Source organism: Haemaphysalis longicornis, unplaced genomic scaffold (genome assembly GCF_048455015.1).
Source record: "Haemaphysalis longicornis isolate Haplotype H1 unplaced genomic scaffold, Haemaphysalis longicornis Haplotype H1 scaffold_5, whole genome shotgun sequence".
NCBI lineage: Eukaryota > Metazoa > Arthropoda > Arachnida > Ixodida > Ixodidae > Haemaphysalis > Haemaphysalis longicornis.
Window position 1 is genome coordinate 43027623 of NW_027526385.1, and position 19969 is coordinate 43047591.

Genomic DNA, 19969 nt, shown 5'->3' on the forward strand with positions numbered 1-19969 from the left:
GGAGGTCCCATGGTTATAAAAACCGCAAGCGGGACCTCCTATACAAATTAACAAAATGACTATAAAATTACAATGACAACACTAGTAAACATAATAGAAAAGAGTACTGAACAAATATTCAAAAAATCAGCTTTTACAATAGGAAGAAAACTACAATAAGACGCGTCACATCACTGTAATGAAGACAATAGGTACAGTTTCAGTTTTTTTTTTTTTTTTTGAAGGGTATGGCAGAATGAGAAGATTTAATGTCCTGGTTTAAGGTATTCCACAAGTGCAAGCAAGAGAACAGAATAGTTTGTTTACCGAAGTTAGTTCTTACTTTCGGAAGTAGAAAGTTGTTGCGAGAGGAGAACCGAGTAGAGTTTGGGTTAGAAATAGTGCTAGGAGGGAAAATAGATATCAGGAGTCCACAACGCAATACTTTGAAGAACAAAGTGCCAATATTTACCTGGTAAAGACATGGAAGGGGCAAAATCGCAAGTTCAATGAACAGAGGAGTAGAAGAAGATAGACGGGAAGAAAAAGTAATGATTCTTAAAGCTTGTTTTTGGAGTTTTTGAAGAGGCCAGAGATGATTACAATATGTGCTGCCCCAAGACGATATACAATAATTCAAATGGCTATGTATAAAGGCATAATACAAAGTTACTAATGTTTTTATATCAAAGTAGGATCGAGCCCTGAGCAGGGCACGTATTCCATATGAAACCTTTGTACAAATTGAATTTACATGGTAATGAAATTTGAGATGGCTATCCACAATAACACCAAGAAAACACACGCGATCAGTAGACGGAATACAATCTGCGTTGATGTATAAATTAGGGACGGGAAATAGGTGTTTTTGAGGGGAGTGAAACGGAACAAAAACAGTTTTCTTAACATTAATAACGAGCCGGTTACAAAAGCACCATTGTTGGATGGCTAACAGGTCATTCTGCAAATTGCACATCAAAGTATGCTGATTACGATGGGATGACACAATAGTGGTATCATCTGCATAGAGAAAGCAACTGGAGTGATGAAGGCAAGAAGGGAGATCATTAATAAAAACTAAGAATAACAAGGGGCCTAAGATGGAGCCTTGGGGTACACCTTTATTAACAATAAAAGGGTCAGAATTCGAGTCATCGACATATACGACTTGGGATCTATTACTCAAGAAACTCATTAGGAGTGATAAAGGGGGTCCCGAAATACCATAAGATTCTAATTTCAAGAACAAAATGTTATGATCAATGGTGTCGAAGGCTTTGCTAAAGTCGATGAAAACAGCCCCAGCTATGTCCCCGCGATCGACCACAGACTTTACCATATCAGTGAAGCAAGCGATGGCAAAGTCAGTAGACAGTCCTTGCCTGAAGCCAAATTGACAAGAGGACAAGATACTAAATTTGTTAAAATAATTAGTCAGTCGAACTTCAATTAATTTTTCTAAAATTTTATCAAAAAACGGTAGAATTGCAATGGGTCTGTAATTTTCGGGGAGTGAAGGGTCACCTTTTTTAAATATAGGGATAACCTTAGTAATCTTTAATTGCGAAGGAAAAATGGAAGTTTTAAAGACCAGGTTGAAAATATGACTGAGGACTGGTGACAAAATCGCGCTAACCAACTTAATGTGCTTGCAATAAATGCCATCAAGGCCAGGACCTGTAGTTTTTAACGAGGAAATGATCGATTCGATTTCTCTGGCGCAGGTTGGACGAAGAAAGAATGATTGTGCGCATCTCTCATAACGTGGTATATCATGAGATGGATCAGAGTTGCAGGAAATTTTTGAAAAATGGTCACTAAATGCATTCGAGATGTCAGCAGAGTCTGTAATAACAGAGTTGTTATAATACAAGGACAATACGTTATTTGGACGGTTCCCCGCGTTCAGAAAATCATTGAGCAGCTGCCACTTTTTTTTCGTGTTGTTGTTAGCCTGTTGAAGTTGTTTTTCAAAATAAATGCGTTTTGCTTTTTTAGTACTGAAGAAAGTATATTAGAATATATTCTGTATCGATTTTTTAGTCCTTCATTGAAAGGTTGGCGTTTAGATTTCTTATACAAGTTGTCTTTTTTTACGTAATGAGCACAGGAGAGAATCAGTAAGCCAAGGGGAACGGGAAAAGCTATATTTTCTTTTAGAAGAACAGAGGGTAGTACTTTCATTAACTGCCGCAATCACAACGTTCGATAACTCATCCAGAGCGTCTTCAGGATTAGATAAACTAAGAATCCGAGACCAGTCCCTACTAGAAATAATGTCAATGAATGTTTCCTTCGAAAAAACGGGTTTGGATTTATGGTTTGATATGAAATGATTTGACAGCTTGAAAAACAGAAATATCGGGTGATGATCTGTAAGGGACGTTTGAATTACACCAACAGTAGGGGAAATTGGCAAATTTGAAAGAATGTGGTCCAGTAACGTATGGGGGCCGTAACTAGGACAGCGGGTGGGAACAGAAAGCAATGACTGTAGTCCGTAACTACAAAAAGAGCTTATGTATTCCAAAGTGCTAGAACTACTACAATCAAGAAGGTTGACGTTTAAATCACCTAAAATGACTACGTCTTTTTTTTTTCGAACGATAATTTATCAAGAATGATAGAGAAAGCACCGCAGAATTGTGAAACGTCAGAAGAAGGGGACCGATAAATACACCCCAAAACAGTCTTCTTATCATTACGAGATGAATAGATGGAATCAAGTTCAACCGATACGCATTCACAATTTGCGACATTAATGGTTAGATCGTGACGTCTACGGTAACTAATATCGTTACGTACACAAACAGCGGAGCCACCAAAAGGGGCGTCAGACCGGTAACCGTATTCGCATGAGTACCCTGGGATGTCATACAAATTCTTATCAACCGGGCTGAGCCACGTTTCAGAGAAGCAAACTGCCGAGAAGGAATGATTTAAGGATTGAAGAAAAGCCGCGATATCTTCATAGTTTTTACGTAAGCTGCGAGCATTAAAGTGGACAGCAGAAAATCCGTTAGCGCAAGTTAAATTTGATTCAGCTTCTTTAGGACTAAGATAAGACATGAAGGAGGCAACAGAGTTGACTGATTAAAGATTATGACGAAAAGACATTGAGGTCATTTTCGCGAATGATGCGAAAAACGCGGCCCACGGTAGATTTCCTTGCCTTGATGATGCCATTTTCGGTCCACAGATAAAGCCAGTTATACTGCCTTTTCAGAGCAAGTGCCTTAGAAAAAAGAAGCTTGTTTTCCACCGTTAGATGCTCATTGACGTAAACTGGCTTCTGCTGTGTTACAGGGAATCCGAGACAAGTTGTAGTTGGGCGGGTCTTCCGTGCTTTGGCGAGGAATTCTGATCGCTTGTCACGGGAGCAGAATCTGACAACTATATTCATTTCATTCGGCTTTCGGGTTGGTAGTCTATGGGCAGTGTCAATGTCCTCTTTCCTCAGTGGGCACTCGATCTCGTTGCCGAGCCGGTCTAATATCCCGGGGCAATCCTCATCTTTAGTAACTGGAACACCTCTGATTTCAAGGTTGTTCGCGCGTGAGTACTGCTCGAGTTGAGCAACCTTGCAAACAGAACATCTTTCATACGTGTGTGCCAGAGAATCGTTTATGCCATTATTTTTTGGGTCTTTGCCACACCACTGTTCCCTCTGCACTGAATTCCCGTTAAAGTTGGTCTTTGAGCTACGCCTATCGAGCTCCTGTATCTAATTGCTGGCTTTTTTGTGTCGCTTCTGTACCCATCTGTCGCGATTCGTAACGCGCATCCCTGTATCTCATGCGAGTGTTTCTACAGCCTTGTTTTTGTTTTACTTTCTCCGTGCGCACACACACAGACAAAAACACACAAACACACGTAGAGACACAAACAGACGCAAACACACACACACAAACACACACACATACGCACTCATGAGTCGGCTGTAGTTGCATGCGACTACCCCTTCTGCTGGGATTTCTAGCCTTCTACACAAGCACGCAAGCCCCTCACAATCACTCGTCACAGGAACCGACGCGCAGACCACAAACCTCCTTAGTGCCTTATACAGCCCAGCAGTGCTTCCGGCATGCATTGGAACACAGGCCTGCCACTGGTGATGCGATGCCAGCCAACGTGAGCCCGGAAAAATTTCAGACACCTTAGATCTCTTTGTTTGCCAGTCGAGAACAATTCCGAGCAGTTAGTGGACAGCTACAGGACTGCTCTCGCAATGGATCTTCTACGGGCAAAAAAACGGAGCTGTTCTGGAGCAGCTCAGAACAATTCGTGGGCAGTCCAGGACTCGTTCGTTATAAAAGTTTTAAGGGTAAAAAATACGAGCCTGCTCTGAAGCAGTTCTAAGCAGTCCATGGGCAGCCCCATGACTGCCCTCTCAGCAGAACTTCTAAGGGCAAAAACATAAGGAGCTGTTCTGGAGCAGCTCTGAGCAGTTCGTGGGCAGTCCAGGACTTCGTTCGTTATAAAATTTTGAGGAAAAAAATTTGAAGCTACTCTGGAGCAGTTCGAACTGGTTCGTGAGCAGCTCCAAGACTGCTCCCGCCAGATAAAACTCTACGGACGTAAAAATACAGGGCTGTTCTGGAGCAGTACGACGCAGTTCGTGGGCAGCTTTAGGACTGCTCTCGCAGTAGAACATCTTTGCTGAGTTTCCTGTGAAGTTTCCTGAACAGGCACCAGTTTAGTTTCGATATTGTTCCTTTGTCGTCCGAAACATGGTTAAAGAACGGCGAGCACATTTCTTTTAATAGGTATAATTTCCTGTCATCTTGTAGAGATACATCATCGCGTGGGGGTGGAGTAGCAGTTCTTATCAAGTCTTCCGTGCTGTATAATGTTAGACAAGATGTATCGGTTATTGCCGATGTCTCAGAAACCATTTTTGTAACACTGTCATCTGGAACAGTGGTAGGCGTCGTCTATCGACCTCCTAGTTATAGCGTACCGCCCTTCCTTGATAGAATGGAAAATATTCTAAACGTTTTTTATCTCCGGCAATAAGCATCCTGTACTAATTACAGGTGACTTCAATATTGACACCTCAACGGAGCAAAACATTGATTACACATTGATTACACATTCCTTCTGCAGTCATGTAGTTTTCATAACCTGGTTACTGCGCCTACCAGAATCACAAAAAACACCGCCATGACCATTGACCATATTTTGTGTTACATGGACTCAGTCTTAGCTGGCGTTTACGATGAATGCGTGATCGACCATTACCCTGTGTTTGCTTTGCTTCGCACTGATAAGGCTGCTCCCGATAACAAGAAACCTACTACGAAAGCGCGGATCAATTACGCCCTGCTGCGGAGTTAACTTCAAAACACGCACTACCATGATATCTTGTCTGAAGACGTGTATACCGAGTTTTTCAACTTTGTTAGTTCTTTATCGTCCATAATTTACAGCTGCACAACCCGCTATAGCTGTAAGTTCTAGCAACCACGCTTCCCTTGGATGACAAAGCCCATACTGAAAGCCATAAAAGAACGGTGCGCGTGGTATCTGTAAGGGTCGGGTGATCCCGTCATTATTGCCCTAATTTCATGCCCAGGCAGGCAACAGGGCAACGGCCTCGCGGGCGTAGAGTCCCCCCCCCCCCCCCCTTGAGCGCCGTGTTTCGGCCTTGCGTGCCAGATGGAGGCGGTCGAGGGAGCTGCTGGGTGGATGACCGCGCTTCGTATTTCGCGCGGCGGATGCAGTGTGCGGCCGGGCCGAGGCTAGCGCTAGGTTGAGGCGTCGGATATCGTTGTGCACGTGCGTTTGGTTTGAGTGGCGCGTATGGTTGCGCGCCCTTGGACGAGGGGCCCGCAACTTGCAGGTGCGTGGGAACGCGGTCGGAGCGAACGCGACCTCCTCCCCCGGATGCGAGGTTTCTTCGATTGCAAGCATGCGCTCATCGGACAGACCGGATTGAGTTGTGGCTCGTCTCTGACGGGGTGCCGCGGGCACATAGCGACCAATGGCCTCAATGTATCCTCTTTGTAACCAACTGTAAAAAGTGTAAATACAAGTTTTCGTTTCGTCTCAACGGGTCGTCGCCTTCATCACAGCCGCAGCGCTGCACTAAACGCAGCGCAGGGCTGGCAGGAACTCCAAGGGTCACCAACGCCCGCCTCGCAAGGAGGCGGATTGGAGAAGAACGAGACATTACGGGCGCAGTCGGCAAGATCCTGCTGGGCGAGACGACCACGGAACGAGAACGGAGGATAGACGCATCGGCCACGGGCGGAGGGCTCTGCCAATCCAAGGAGCACGGGCCGAAGCGGGAAGGGCGAGTTTAACCCGAACTTGCTGGGTGCGATCGACAGCACCGGAGTCGTCACGACGCCGACGGAGGAGCGACGACTGGGTTGCAGCCAGGTGAAGGAGCACCTGCAGGCAACCGGAAACTCCAGGCGACTAGCGGAGCAGCTGGGAGAGTCGCGGAGGAGCGGCCGACGGAGACGGCGAGTCTTTGCGGTAGCGAAGGAGGCCGGCAGTCACCGCAGACCGACGGACTGTGAACGACACCGCCTCGGCGAAGGCGAAGGAGCGCCAACAGGCATCGCAGACCTGCCGAATCTGAGGGAGAAGTCGGACAGTCGCGCGGAAACGGCGGACGAAACAGGCGGCCACATCGGATCGACACTGGGTGAGTCCTTTTTGTCTTCCGCTGGGTCGCGATCACTGCCACCCAACAAGAGCCCGTAAAACGCATGCTCACGCGTTTTGCCCACTTGAATCCGGACAAACGAGGGGAGCCCATCATGGGCAACGAAGATGAAGGTGCGGAAGGGCGGAGTCCACCTGAGCCAGTGGCGTCCGAAGCGGAAATGCAAATGAAAAAATTGGAAACTGAACTCAAAATCGAACAGGAGAGACGCTTGGTACTCGAGCGGCAGATCGAGCTTGAGAAACTGAAAAGGAGTTCTGAACCAGGCGTGAGCTCCGGCGACTCGGGCGGACAGGACACGCGCAGCGAACTCCGGCATTTTTCAAAACTCGTCTCGGGAGTAGTCCCGAAATTCCCTTCAGAAGCGGAAGTGCCGATCTGGTTTGAGTCCGTGGAAAATACGCTTGAGGCATACGCCGCGCCGAGGGAGTTGTGGGGCAAAATTGTCTTTCCGCTTATAGCGGAAAATGTTCCCTTTGTTTCGACGCGACTCACTCCATCCCAGCATAGTGAGTATGAGGTTCTCAAAAAGACAGTGCTGGAGGAGCTGAAATTGTCAGCCGGGGAATACCAGCGGAGGTTTCTTGGGGCGAGGAAACGCGCAAGTGAAGGGTGGAGACAATTCGCGACGCGACTCCAGAGTTACCTTCATTTCTACCTCGAGGCCAGAAACGTGAAGTCGTTCGAGGAGGTGATCGAGCTGCTGGTGGCCGACCAGCTAAAAAATAACCTGGCCGAGTCCGCGCTGCGCTACGTAACCCTTCAAGAAGGGGAAGGCTGGAAGAAGGCCCCAGCTTTGGCAAGCCTACTGCAGACTTTCGAGGATGCAGAGGGAAGGGACGGCGCAGCTAAGAAGCCGGAAACAAAGGTACGGCATGCACCGGCCTCGCAGGGACTAACTTCAAGTGGACCGCCGCCAAAACCGGGCGCGGTGAAACAGAGCACCGACGTGCGAAAAAAGTGGGGAGCCTGCTTCGGGTGTGGTTCAAGGGACCACCTAAAAGCGAAATGCCCGGACAATGTCAACAAACTGATGGCAGGAGCCTCGGAAGGAAAAGGAAATAGCTTGTCGGCCAGAGTTGCAACGAATGAAGCGTGTGCAGGCCACAGCGAACTTAAGCCCGTGAGCTTGGGCTGCCATGGCAGGAAGATCGACGCAATTCTGGACACGGGAGCGGAGATAACTGTCGTTAGAGAAAGCGCGCTGCCACCGGAGCTAATCGAGCCTCACGGGACAATCAACTTGACTTCCGCATTCGGAGAGAAGGTAGTGGCAAAGCTCGCGGTGGTTCCGTTGACGATAACGCGCGAGGTCGGCGTGTTTTCGGACATTAAAGAGGTGGTGCCGGTACTTTGCGCGCTGACGGACAGGTTGGTTTCTCAGACCGATTGTCTGCTCTCGGAAGAGGCGTGGGAGCGTCTTAGGGCGGGAGCCGAGATGAAAGGGGTGGTATGTGCAGACGGGAGCGACGTTGCGGACCGCACGGAGGGCGAACTAGCAAGGCTGGTAGACGATGAGCGGAGCGCAGAGGGCTCGGTTCAAGTTGCAATCGGTCAGGTTACAACGCGAGCAAAGAGTGGTCAGGACGCGGGAAGCGAGGAGCAGTGCAGTGAAACAACTCACGACGGGAATGGCGAGAGGAGCTCGTCGGAGAGGTTTCGGGCCGAGCAGCAGAGTGATGCGACATTGCAAGCTGCCTGGGAAAATGCAAAACGCGGAAAGGGACGCATGGTCGTGGTAGACGGCATTTTGTACCACCGAGACAAACTTCTGGGACAAGCTGTAATGCAACTGGTGCTACCGGAGAGTCGTAGAGGCGATGTATTGCGAATGGCTCACGAGTCAAACTGGGCTGGTCACCTAGGTTTCCGCAAAACGAAGGCCCGCATAAAGTACAGTTTCTTTTGGCCGGCTATCGAAGGAGACGTAAGGCGCTACTGCGCTAGCTGCCATGCCTGCCAGACAAGATCCGACTTGCGTACTGCCGACCGGATCCCGATAGAACCGCTGGCAAGGCCTAGGTACCCGTTTGAGAGAGTTAACGTTGACGTCATTGGCCCGCTGCAGCCACCATCAGGTAGAGGGCACAAATATGCACTGTGCATAATTGATTTGTGCACACGGTGGCCCGAGGTAGTGTGTCTCCGCTCTCTGAGCGCTAGGGCGACTTGCGACGCCCTACTGAGGGTATTTAGCAGCACAGGGATACCCGAAGTGATCGCGTCCGACTGTGGGACTAACTTCACTGCTGAGTTAACACAGGAGTTCTTAAAGCGACTCGGCTGCTCCCCGAGGTTTTCGACCCCGGGACACCCGGAGAGCAATGGCGCTGTGGAGCGGTGGAACAGGACGTTTAAGAACATGCTGTACCACACCATCCAAAAGGAAGGTAGAGACTGGGACAAGGCGGTGCCCTTTCTTTTGTGGGCATATCGCGAAGTCCCGCATGATACTACAGGAGTGTCGCCATTTGAAATGGTGTACGGTAGACCGCCTAGCGGACCGCTAGCTGTCGTCAAACGCGCTTTAACGGGAGAAATGCCTGCGTTAGCGGACCTTGGCCCGTCCCCGTCCGCTTACATGAAAGAGCTGAAAGAGCGTCTAGAGCAGGCAGCGCAAACAGCCGAACTGGTAGGATCCAGACAGCAGAATGCTTACGCAAAGCAGTTCAACAAGCGGGCGACAAGCAAGAGCTTTCAGGAGGGGGACGCAGTGTTGGTGTTTGATGACGACAGGCCGGGTAAGATGTTCCCCAAGTGGAAGGGACCAGGTAGGGTAACCGAGCGGTACAGGGAGCACTCATACTTTGTCGAAATGCCGGAAGGAAACCGACGGCTAGTACACGCAAGCAAGTTGCGACCCTATAACAGTAGGGTAATGCAGATTGGCGTCGCTTTCGAGGAAGATGAGGCGTTCGGGGAGGTGGAGTGCGCGCCCCGATCTGGGAAAGGAGGTTCCGCGGACATGACCTTGTTGGGGAACTTATTAGGTCATCTCGAGAAGAACGAGAGTGGTCAGATCCGCAAGGTGTTTGCGGAGTACAGCGGTTTGTTCGACGACAGACTGGGGGTGGCGAGGGTACGCGAACACGATGTAGTGTTGCAGGAGGGCTTCACGCTAAAACCGTGTAAACCGTATCGCATCCCCATAGCTCTAAAGGGAGAAGTAGGGGCGCAGTTGGACGAGCTACTAGATAGGGATTTAATTTTCCCGTGCGAGAGCCCACACGCGCATTCCATCGTGTGCGTGGCGAAAAAGGACGGATCAGTCAGAATATGCGTTGACTATCGCAGACTGAACGCAGGAACGGTGCCCGACGCGTATCCGATGACACTGCAGCAGGAGCTCATAATGAACGTCGGGCAGGCCAACTATATTACCCTTTTGGACCTGCGAAGAGGCTACTGGCAAGTACCTCTAGCGCCAGCGGCTCGTTCACTCACCGCCTTCACGTGCCATCGGGGGCAGTTTGCATGGAAAGTCATGCCTTTTGGCCTCAAAAACGCGGCGCAAACGTTTCAGAGGGCCATGAACGAGCTGCTCCATCCGCACTCTGAATACGCCTGTGCGTATCTAGACGACATAGCGGTATTCAGTGAGACCCTGAGCGAGCACGTACAACATTTAAGGGCGGTCTTCGCGGCGTTAGACCGGGCGAGGCTCAAGGTGAAACTCGAAAAGTGTCAGGTCGCCCGAGGGTCCATACGCTACTTAGGGCATATTGTCGGTTCGGGAGCGCACGCGCCGGACCCGGACAAGTTGGCTGCAATACGGGGTCTTAAAGAGCCAACGACTAAGAGGGAGCTGCGCAGCGTCCTCGGACTGTGCGGCTACTACCGAAGTTACGTGCCCAACTGTGCTGAGGTGGCGAGGCCGCTTACGGAACTGACCGGGAAGGGAATTCCAAACAAGATTCCGTGGTCGGCCGAAGCTGACAGTGCGTTCCAGGGACTCAAAGCAGCACTTTGCGAGGCGACCGCGCTGGCAACGCCGAAGCCGGACGCGCCGTTTTTGTTGTCCACCGACGCCTCCGCTTTCGCGGCGGGTGCCTGTTTGTCCCAGCGCGCCGAGGATGGCTCCGAGCGTCCCATAGCGTTCGCGAGCCATAAGTTCACGCCCACTCAAGCTCGATGGTCGACCATAGAGAGGGAGGCATTTGCGGTGATCTGGGGGCTTAAAAAGTTTGACATTTGGCTCTTCGGCGCCCAGGTGACGGTGATCTCCGACCACAACCCCCTTTCCTTCCTCACTTTGTCCATGCCACAGGGCGCAAAGTTGACTCGTTGGGCACTAGCGCTGCAGCGCTATAATGTTGTTGTACAGCACCGAAAGGGTAGCGACCATTCAAACGCGGACGCTTTGTCCAGAGTACCTAACGCATGTTGGGAAGCGGGTGGCAGTGTTGGTGGCCTGGCGGGCGGCGAGAAGGACCCACTCAAAGAGAAGTGAGGGGTCTCACGGCGGAGAAGAATACCGTGAACGCTCGAACTTGCAGAGGACCCATCAGCCTGAAAACGACCTTTGCATGGGTGTTTGTTTGACACGAGAGTGTGTGTGCGTGTGTGTTGTTTTCTTTACGCTGACGCGCTTTTCCTGAGTGGACACTATGCTTATGGACAAGTGCCTGTGTTGTCTTGGAAAGTGACCGTGGGGAATTTTGTCGGGTTTGCTCCGTGTTGTGTTCATCTTTTTTTATTCAGTTTTAAGGGAGCGGTTGTCGCGATTATCTGTGTCTTGTTGGGATCTCCATAAGAGGCCTTTGGGCCCTTATGTTTATCTTGGGAAGGGCGTGTAAGGGTCGGGTGATCCCGTCATTATTGCCCTAATTTCATGCCCAGGCAGGCAACAGGGCAACGGCCTCGCGGGCGTAGAGTCCCCCCCCCCCCCCTTGAGCGCCGTGTTTCGGCCTTGCGTGCCAGATGGAGGCGGTCGAGGGAGCTGCTGGGTGGATGACCGCGCTTCGTATTTCGCGCGGCGGATGCAGTGTGCGGCCGGGCCGAGGCTAGCGCTAGGTTGAGGCGTCGGATATCGTTGTGCACGTGCGTTTGGTTTGAGTGGCGCGTATGGTTGCGCGCCCTTGGACGAGGGGCCCGCAACTTGCAGGTGCGTGGGAACGCGGTCGGAGCGAACGCGACCTCCTCCCCCGGATGCGAGGTTTCTTCGATTGCAAGCATGCGCTCATCGGACAGACCGGATTGAGTTGTGGCTCGTCTCTGACGGGGTGCCGCGGGCACATAGCGACCAATGGCCTCAATGTATCCTCTTTGTAACCAACTGTAAAAAGTGTAAATACAAGTTTTCGTTTCGTCTCAACGGGTCGTCGCCTTCATCACAGCCGCAGCGCTGCACTAAACGCAGCGCAGGGCTGGCAGGAACTCCAAGGGTCACCAACGCCCGCCTCGCAAGGAGGCGGATTGGAGAAGAACGAGACATTACTGTATCGTAAATGGAAACTACATAAACAGAACGACTTCTACGCGCAGCAATTCCGACTCGCTGGGAACAAAGTGGTCGGTATGATAAGAAAAGGGAAGAAAGAATATTATACTTCACAGGTGCAGCAAGCGCAAGGCAATGCTGAAAAAATGTGGGATGTTATCAATAACGTTCTAGGCAAACCCTCTAAAACTTCTGTCATTCCAGACCTAGTTGATACTAGTACCGTAGAAAAATTTAATTCATACTTTACTACCATAAGGTCGCACTTAGCTAGGCAGGTTCCTCCGACGCAATGAGATGCAAGCGGCAACGCGATGGTATGCTCCTTTACGAATGACTAAATTGACTATTCTGAAATTGTGAACGTAATATCAATGCTGACAGACAGGAAAGTCGCCGGTCATGATGGTATAACTGTTCGTGCACTGAAGGACAATACTGATGTACTTGGGCCCCAACTACTTCGTCTGTTTAATTATGCCATATTTAAAGGGGTATACCCTGACAACCTAAAAGTAGCAAGAGTCACCAATTTTCAAAAGTGGTGACCATAAGGAACCTGGCAGTTATCGGCCAATATCCGTCTTGATGTGATGAGTGATTGTAGGGTTTAACGCGCCGACGCAACGCAGGCGATGAGGCGCGCTGTAGTTGAGGTCTCCGGATTAATTTTAACCACCTGGGGATCTTTAACGTGCGCCGAAATCTCGTACACACGGACGTTTTTGCTTTTCGCCTCCATTAGAAAAGCGGCCGCCACGGCCGGGAATCGAACCCGCGACCTCGTGCTCAGCAGCGCAACGCCTTAGCCACTGAGCCACCGCGGCGGGTAATATCCGTCTTGAGTGTTATAAACACTGTTTTTGAAAAACTTATCTCTGTTCGTCTGCGAAAATACTTAGAACATAATAACATCATAACGTCAGCCCAACATGTATTTACTACAAATAGATCCACATCCTCAGCTGTAAGGGCCTTAACTCAAGAAGTGTACTCCTCTTTACATAACAGTGAAATAGCGGGTGTGGTAATTCTTGACCTCAAAAAGGCAATCGACTCCGTAACGCATTCGATTCTCTTGGAAATCTTAGAAAACTACGGGTTTCAGGGACGCACCCTAGAATTTGCTTCCAGCTACTTGTCCAATCGCAAACAGTATGTCTCTGTTGCCGATGTTTCATCATCACAATTAGAAATCTCAACAGGTATTCCCCAGGGCTCGGTCCTCGGTCCGGTTCTATTTTCCCTGTACGTTAACGACCTTTCTACGTATTTAACATAATCCAAGGTCATAATTTGTGCGTACGACACCGCAATTATGGTCAGTGGAAAATCAGCTGAAGATGTAGTAAGTGCGATAAATCATGAGTTGTTGCGCTTATCGAATTGGCTTAACGGGCATAAGTTAACTCTAAACAGTTCGAAAACGAAGTACATCCTTTTACGTTCCCTAAATAGGCTATTTGATGCCGACTTCATGAAAATATACTTTAATAATTGTTCTCTTGAGCAAGTTGACTGCATTAAATATCTAGACGTGACTCTGGACTGCCATATGAACTGGAAAGGGCATATAGAAATGATGTCCTCTAAACTTGCATCGTCCTGTTTCGCCCTCTTAAGAAGTAGAACGTACTTCAGTATCTCAGTTCTGAAGATTATTTCCTACTCGCTCTTTCATTGTCACTTGACGTATTGTTGTGAATCTTGGGAATCTACATATCAAACTTATTTAGATCCTGTCATCTCCCTTCAAAAACCAGCATTACATATTATGACATCTTCTAACTCTTGTGTTCTCAGCCGTCCGTTATTCTCTGAGCTTGAAATACTTCCATTATTGCTTGTCCGTGAAATGAAGGTCTGTCTAGTTGTTAACAAAATTATTCTCCATTGCCATCCTTTTTCAAAAAATTTGTTGGTGTTACCTACAAGGAACACAAGGAATGCTAGCAATGTGAATCTTAATTTGCGTGCAACCTAAATACCTATGGTCAACGGCTACTACAATACTACGGAGCAAATGTTTGGAACACTTTACCTAAAGAAATAAAAATTGCTAATAGCTTTGTATTTACAATAACAAGTTACTACCTATTCAACATCGCATGAACTCCCGTTCCTTTTTTGTTCTGTTCAATTTTTTGTAATTATTTGGTTTTCGTGCATTGTATTGTAATGAGTATCTTTTGACTCACCTGTGTATGTTTGCTGCTGTATTGCGTATTTATGCAATGGGCCTAAACTAGCTTCGGCTATTGGCCCAACAGCTTGTGTTATGTATTTCGGACAACTTGTTGGTGAATAAAAAAAAATCTATGGACAAAAAATACGGAGCAGTTCTGGGACAGCTCTGGGTAGTTCTTAGGCAGTCCAGAAGTTCCCTAGTTATGAAATTTTGAGGGAAAAAAATACGAAGCTACTCCGAAGCAGTTCAAAGTAGTTCATGGGCGACTCCAGGATTGCTCTCGCAATACAAATTATATGAGCAAGAGAATACGGAGCTGTTCTGGATCAGATTCTGAACACTCCAAACTAGCAAATCAAAGAGATTTCTTCTCCACAGGGGTGATGCATTGTGCACTACAGTGTCCGTGTTCTCTTCCCTCTTCTTCGCAGCCGGGCCGGGGCCTTGGCGGCGGGTTCGAGAGGCGCCAGACCCTGCTCTCCGCCGGCGACCAGCCCGCTCTGGCTGGCTGCCACCGACTCGCGCCGGTGCAGGGCCGACGCCGCAGCCACTCTCGTGCTGGCCATCGTGAGTATCTCCCGCCTCACCGGTACGGATGCCGGGGTTGTGTGACCCGTCGCCAGTTCGCACCCCGGTGTTTTGTGACCCGTTAAGAAGGCAATACTCAGGGGAAGAAAGGCTATTAAATGCAGAGCATTTCAGTAACTCACGATGTCACCCGCGTTAACGTCCGTAGTCGTAGTCCGCACCCCTCCCCCTACACTATATAAAAAAAATACTATCCGGCGCCTGGTTTCGATCCCTCGACCCTGCGGCCGAACGCAATGTACATGGTGCTCTACCCACTACGCCACAAAGCCGACACAGAATGGGAGGCTACGAACGCGCCGTATATCCTTGACTCATTCAAACTACGTCAAGAAGCTGCTGATACAACGAATTCACTACCACCAACTCCCCAAACACTAAACGTTAACGCAATACACCCACCCCCTATGCGACGCATTTACTCGAGTCTCCCTCGCGGGGAGATGGGCCCAATTTTTATTATCCCCCGACAGTGAAAAAAAGCATGGCGGAAGATGTGTGCCAAGCCCCGCCCACAGGGATTTCCATGGAGGCTCAGTGTTTGAGTCAGCCTTGGAGTAATCAGACTTTGTATCGTCAAAACATATTACACATGAAGAATCAAAACCAGACAAAAAGACGCTGATACTAGTCCGAGTGCAGACAGGAAGATCCTGTATTAACGATTGAGCTTATGAAAAAAACGGGAGTTGCCCACCAAACGCAAGCTTTGTATGGCCATTACTGAAGTCCAGCATCGTACTGGCCACAGTACGATGCTGGACTCTTTTTACCTGTTTTTAATCCTTCAAATCAAGCATCAACAGGCCCGGTTTTCAACATGCTTAATTAGCGTTTATTATCATTTCGTATTAATCCCTGTCTTTGCTGTCCAGCTCCCTCCGTTGTCGTCCGCCCTCCGCACTCTACTGCGCATGCGCGTCTCTTCAGCCCCGCCATCATTTGGGCTGACGTCAGCGCAGTCCACTATAAAAAGGAATAGTTAGGCGGCGCCCGGTTTCGATCCCACGACTCTCTGGCCGCAACGGGAGGTACGTGGCGCTCTTCCCACTGCGCTACAAACCGAGACGGGAGCATGTGCTACGAACGCGCCATATGACCTTCACTCCTTCAAACTACGTCAAGAAGCTACTGATACAACGACGGCACGCGAAGCTGAACGTCAACGGAAACGACGAACTGAAAAATAATGGGAACTTCAGTCGACCCCATGGCTGCTTCGCATGCTACTCAGGGTTCCCCTACGGGAAGATGGAGTGCTTCTTGATTTTCCACGTATGCACTCAATGCCTCTTTAAAATACTGTCTCGCTCTTCATGCATTGATGCATTGATGATGATTGATGATGATTTCAGAGTACCTCGCGGCCATTCTTGCCTTCCAAATAGAGCTTAATCCAACAAGCATGATCAGGTCGTAAGGCATGCCACCCTCGCTTTCAACAGGAAAGTACCGATTGCACCATTCTGACACTGTCCAAGCAGTTTGGATTTGGATATGGGTGCATGGACATGCAAAATTAGACGGAAAAAGCATGCATCTCTCCGTTTAAAGGAGTCATGAAGAGAAAACACAAGTGTGGTTTATTCAAAAGATTGCCTCGTTAGAATCATACTGACACCACTTTTAACGTAAACTTCGCTCAAATAAGCTACATAATTAGGAAAAAAGGAAATGGCCATGCGACACACCAGCTCATTTCCCGCAACAGAACCTATGACGTCATACCAGACAGCTCTGCAATTGGCGGAGGGCGGCAAAAGCAAACGCAAGTTAGGCAGAGCTTATATGCGTGCCGAACGAGCTATATGCGCTTAAATGTAGGGCACATTCTATTTAAAGCCCTAAGAATGGTGGGACAAACAGTGGAATTTGCGAAAGCACACGTAAACATAGAAGTACCGATGCGTACTGCTGTTGGTACTGCGGGCACTATGCTTGGGTTACCTGCTCAGGACTGCGGTGCTTTGGGGTTGTTTCAGACGACACTGGCCGATTGACGCAAGCAACGGTGTCTTAAGTGGCCGTATTTGTCGAGCGAGCACAATGTTTCACGAAACGATTGTCTCCATACACAAAACAAACCAGGTACAAATACGTTCACAAACAAACCAAAGGCAGAAAACGGCTTGCCGCGGTGTTGTGGTGTGATCTATGTTAGCTAACGGTAAACAAAGCCCTGTGATGTCATTGCAGGCCACGAAAACGCACGATTTAGCGGGAAAATCAAAACTTTAACTTAATATAATTAATTTCTCAGTGAATAAAGCATCGTTTGCTTTCGGGAAAGCGCTGGGGGCACTATAAAACACGAAATCTTTCGAATAACACAAACTTGTGTTTTGCATTCATGGCTCCTTTAACGAACACGATGGTTGAGCGCGAACCTTTCTTTGTGCGAAATGAAAGTGCGAAAAGTCAGAGTCATAGTCGCTGCGATCAAAAGTCCAGACTGCGTGCGGGTTGAAGTCAAAGCACGACGAATCAAATTCCAAACCGTCTGCGAATCGAAGTCCAAACTCGGAAGGCAAACGAGAAAAAAAGGAATCCCCAACGAGAGAGCTCCGCGTTCAACCATCGACGTCGTTATATATAGACCGAAGGGTGCATAATTTTTCTGTACTGCGTCGACATAGGGTGCGTTCCAATTTACCGTTTAGACAGCTTCGTTGCCGTCTTCGCGGACAGTACGCCATGTTAAGCCCCGTGCCAATTCGAACGAAGCAGTCAACGAAGACTGCTTCGAGGAGACAGCATCGAAGTCAGCAACGATGCAGGCTACCTTCCTGTGTAAACTGAAAAGCGACGCCAGCGCCACCTTTTTGCGTTTTTATGTTGAACCAAAAGCACTTGTTCCTTTATTTAAATATTTTGTAAATTTTACTAGTCATGAAGGTTACTTTGCCTAGTTTTTAAATTACGTAACGTTTGTAATAACAACGGTAATATTAGTTACGTAACTTGCGGCTTGCTCATCTCAACATGTCTGCAACAACGCTGTCGTCTGCTGGTCGTCTGCGCTGATGTTGCGTTTGCGACCGAGGCGCCGTTCCAATTTCATTCCTTTAGACGTCTAGTTAGGCTGCTTCGTAGACTGTCTACCAAGCTGTCTGCGAATTGGAACGCAGCAATAGACGCGAGTGCAGCGGTGTGTCGTGCGCCGACAGATAATGGCACCAGACGTTTCTAAAAGGAGAAGCGCCAAACCATTCACCGCCAGTGACGACGAGCAGTAAGATGACGAAGCACCAGCGCGACAGTACGCTTCGAAGTCATGAATAGATTGTATGCAGCCGATCTCTTCATCAATTTCCAAGAATGCAAAGAGGAGGAAGGCCTTTCGTTACCTCCGCTCGCTAGAGCGAGATGTGCTGACTTTCGCCTTGAAGAACAAAAGGACGGACTTCTTCAAGCATGATGTTTCTGACATGCCCCACTGCTTCCTAATCGCTGTGTACTGTTGGTACTCTTACCTTTCATTAGTTAATAATAATCCATCACTCAACCTTTATCAATCAATCAACCTTTACTTTCGGTGCCCAGGAACAACCCTGGTCTTGGTACTGGTACACAAATACAAAACATTTATAATAACAAACTAAAATCAAGACGACACAACACAGAAAACCGTATGTATGACAAAAACAATGAAGTAAAAATAGTTACAGAAATCTCAGAAAGCAAAACAGCAAGAAAAAAAACAGCATGCCTTGTGTTGAAAGCCATGACACTCGGCCAGCGAAATGTTCAAGGCACGTGAAAAAAAAAGGAAATAAACGAGCAAATACTCAATGAACATGACAGAGATGGATTATACGCATAAAACGAAGGTTTTGTAACAAAATGTTAGGAAGTTTCAAAATAGAAAAAAAGAAGTTCAGCGTTACAAGCACTTACACTGAAGCCTAATTCAAGCAACACAAAACCAGGAAAAGTGAAAAACAAACAAGGAAGAACATGAGTTACATAAAATAAATACGGCACATAAATTTGGAATGACATAAAGGCACTTAAGCGACAACAGTTTCCAAGTCATTAGAGAACAAACAAAAAGAGCTCTGGAATATATCAAGACGATCGGAATATTCAAGCATCACAGCAAGCCGGCCTAGTTGGAAACGATTCATGATTGGACTTGCGCAAAACAAACGGGGACGAGGAAGGAACGACAAGGACGAGCGCACTCTAACAACTGATTTAATTTCTTGGAAGTAAGACATATATACCCCACAGACCTGGGTGCAACATCTCAGTAAAAGCTTTACAGCGCACACACATCACATAAGTAGATCAGCGTCTACAAAAAAGGCCTTGTGGCCTTGTTAGATAAGGAATTGACGCTGCTGTCGCCTTTTTTGTAGACGATGATCTACTTATGTGATGTGTGTGCGCTGTAAAGCTTTTACTGAGATGTTGTACGCAGGTCTGTGGGGTATATATGTCTTTCTTCCAAGAAATTAAACCAGTTGTTAGAGTGCGCTCGTCCTTGTCGTTCCTTCCTCGTCCCCGTTTGTTTTGCGCAAGTCCAATCATGAATCGGAATATTCAATATATGCACATTGTATTCTGCAGATGAACGAGCGTCGTCTACTTAAAGCATCTGTTCTAAAAGTTCGAAATGTTCGGAAAAGTTCGTTCGGCAAGTTGACATTGATTAATGTAACCACGTCGTCGCACAAAATATCACCATGAAGAAGTTTATAGAGAAAGATAATATCAGCTCGCATTCGTCGACACCAAAGGGAAGAAATACTTTTCAGAAAAGGCACACTGACGTTTGCGTCTTCTGGCACATGACGGAAACGGTGCTTAAAGATAGAAAGGAACTTATTTTGAACCCTTTCGACACGGTCACTATTGGACTTGCAAGTTCCATTCCAAACAACAGAACCGTATTCGAGAAGAGGTAAGCAGAGAGCCGAATACAACTTTAAGAAAGGAAGAGGACCTTTAAACTCTCTAGAATACCTGAAAACAGCACCCAGACATTGAAGAGAGCGTCGGGTAATTCAGGTAACGTGGAAAAAGAAAGTCAGAGAAGAATCAAACAGTACTCCCAAGTCCCGAATTTCGGTCACCCTCGGCCGTGCAGTACTTG

General features: G+C 48.1%; 1 protein-coding gene across 1 annotated transcript in view; it reads left to right on the top strand.

The window, feature by feature from the left end:
• LOC144139657 (uncharacterized) overlaps positions 1-19969 on the top strand; it is a 164973-nt gene that overhangs the window by 94677 nt on the left and 50327 nt on the right. The window contains exon 2 of the mRNA XM_077671950.1: positions 14715-14850. Within this exon, the coding sequence (XP_077528076.1) occupies positions 14715-14850 (136 nt within the window). The remainder of the gene's footprint in view (positions 1-14714; positions 14851-19969) is intronic.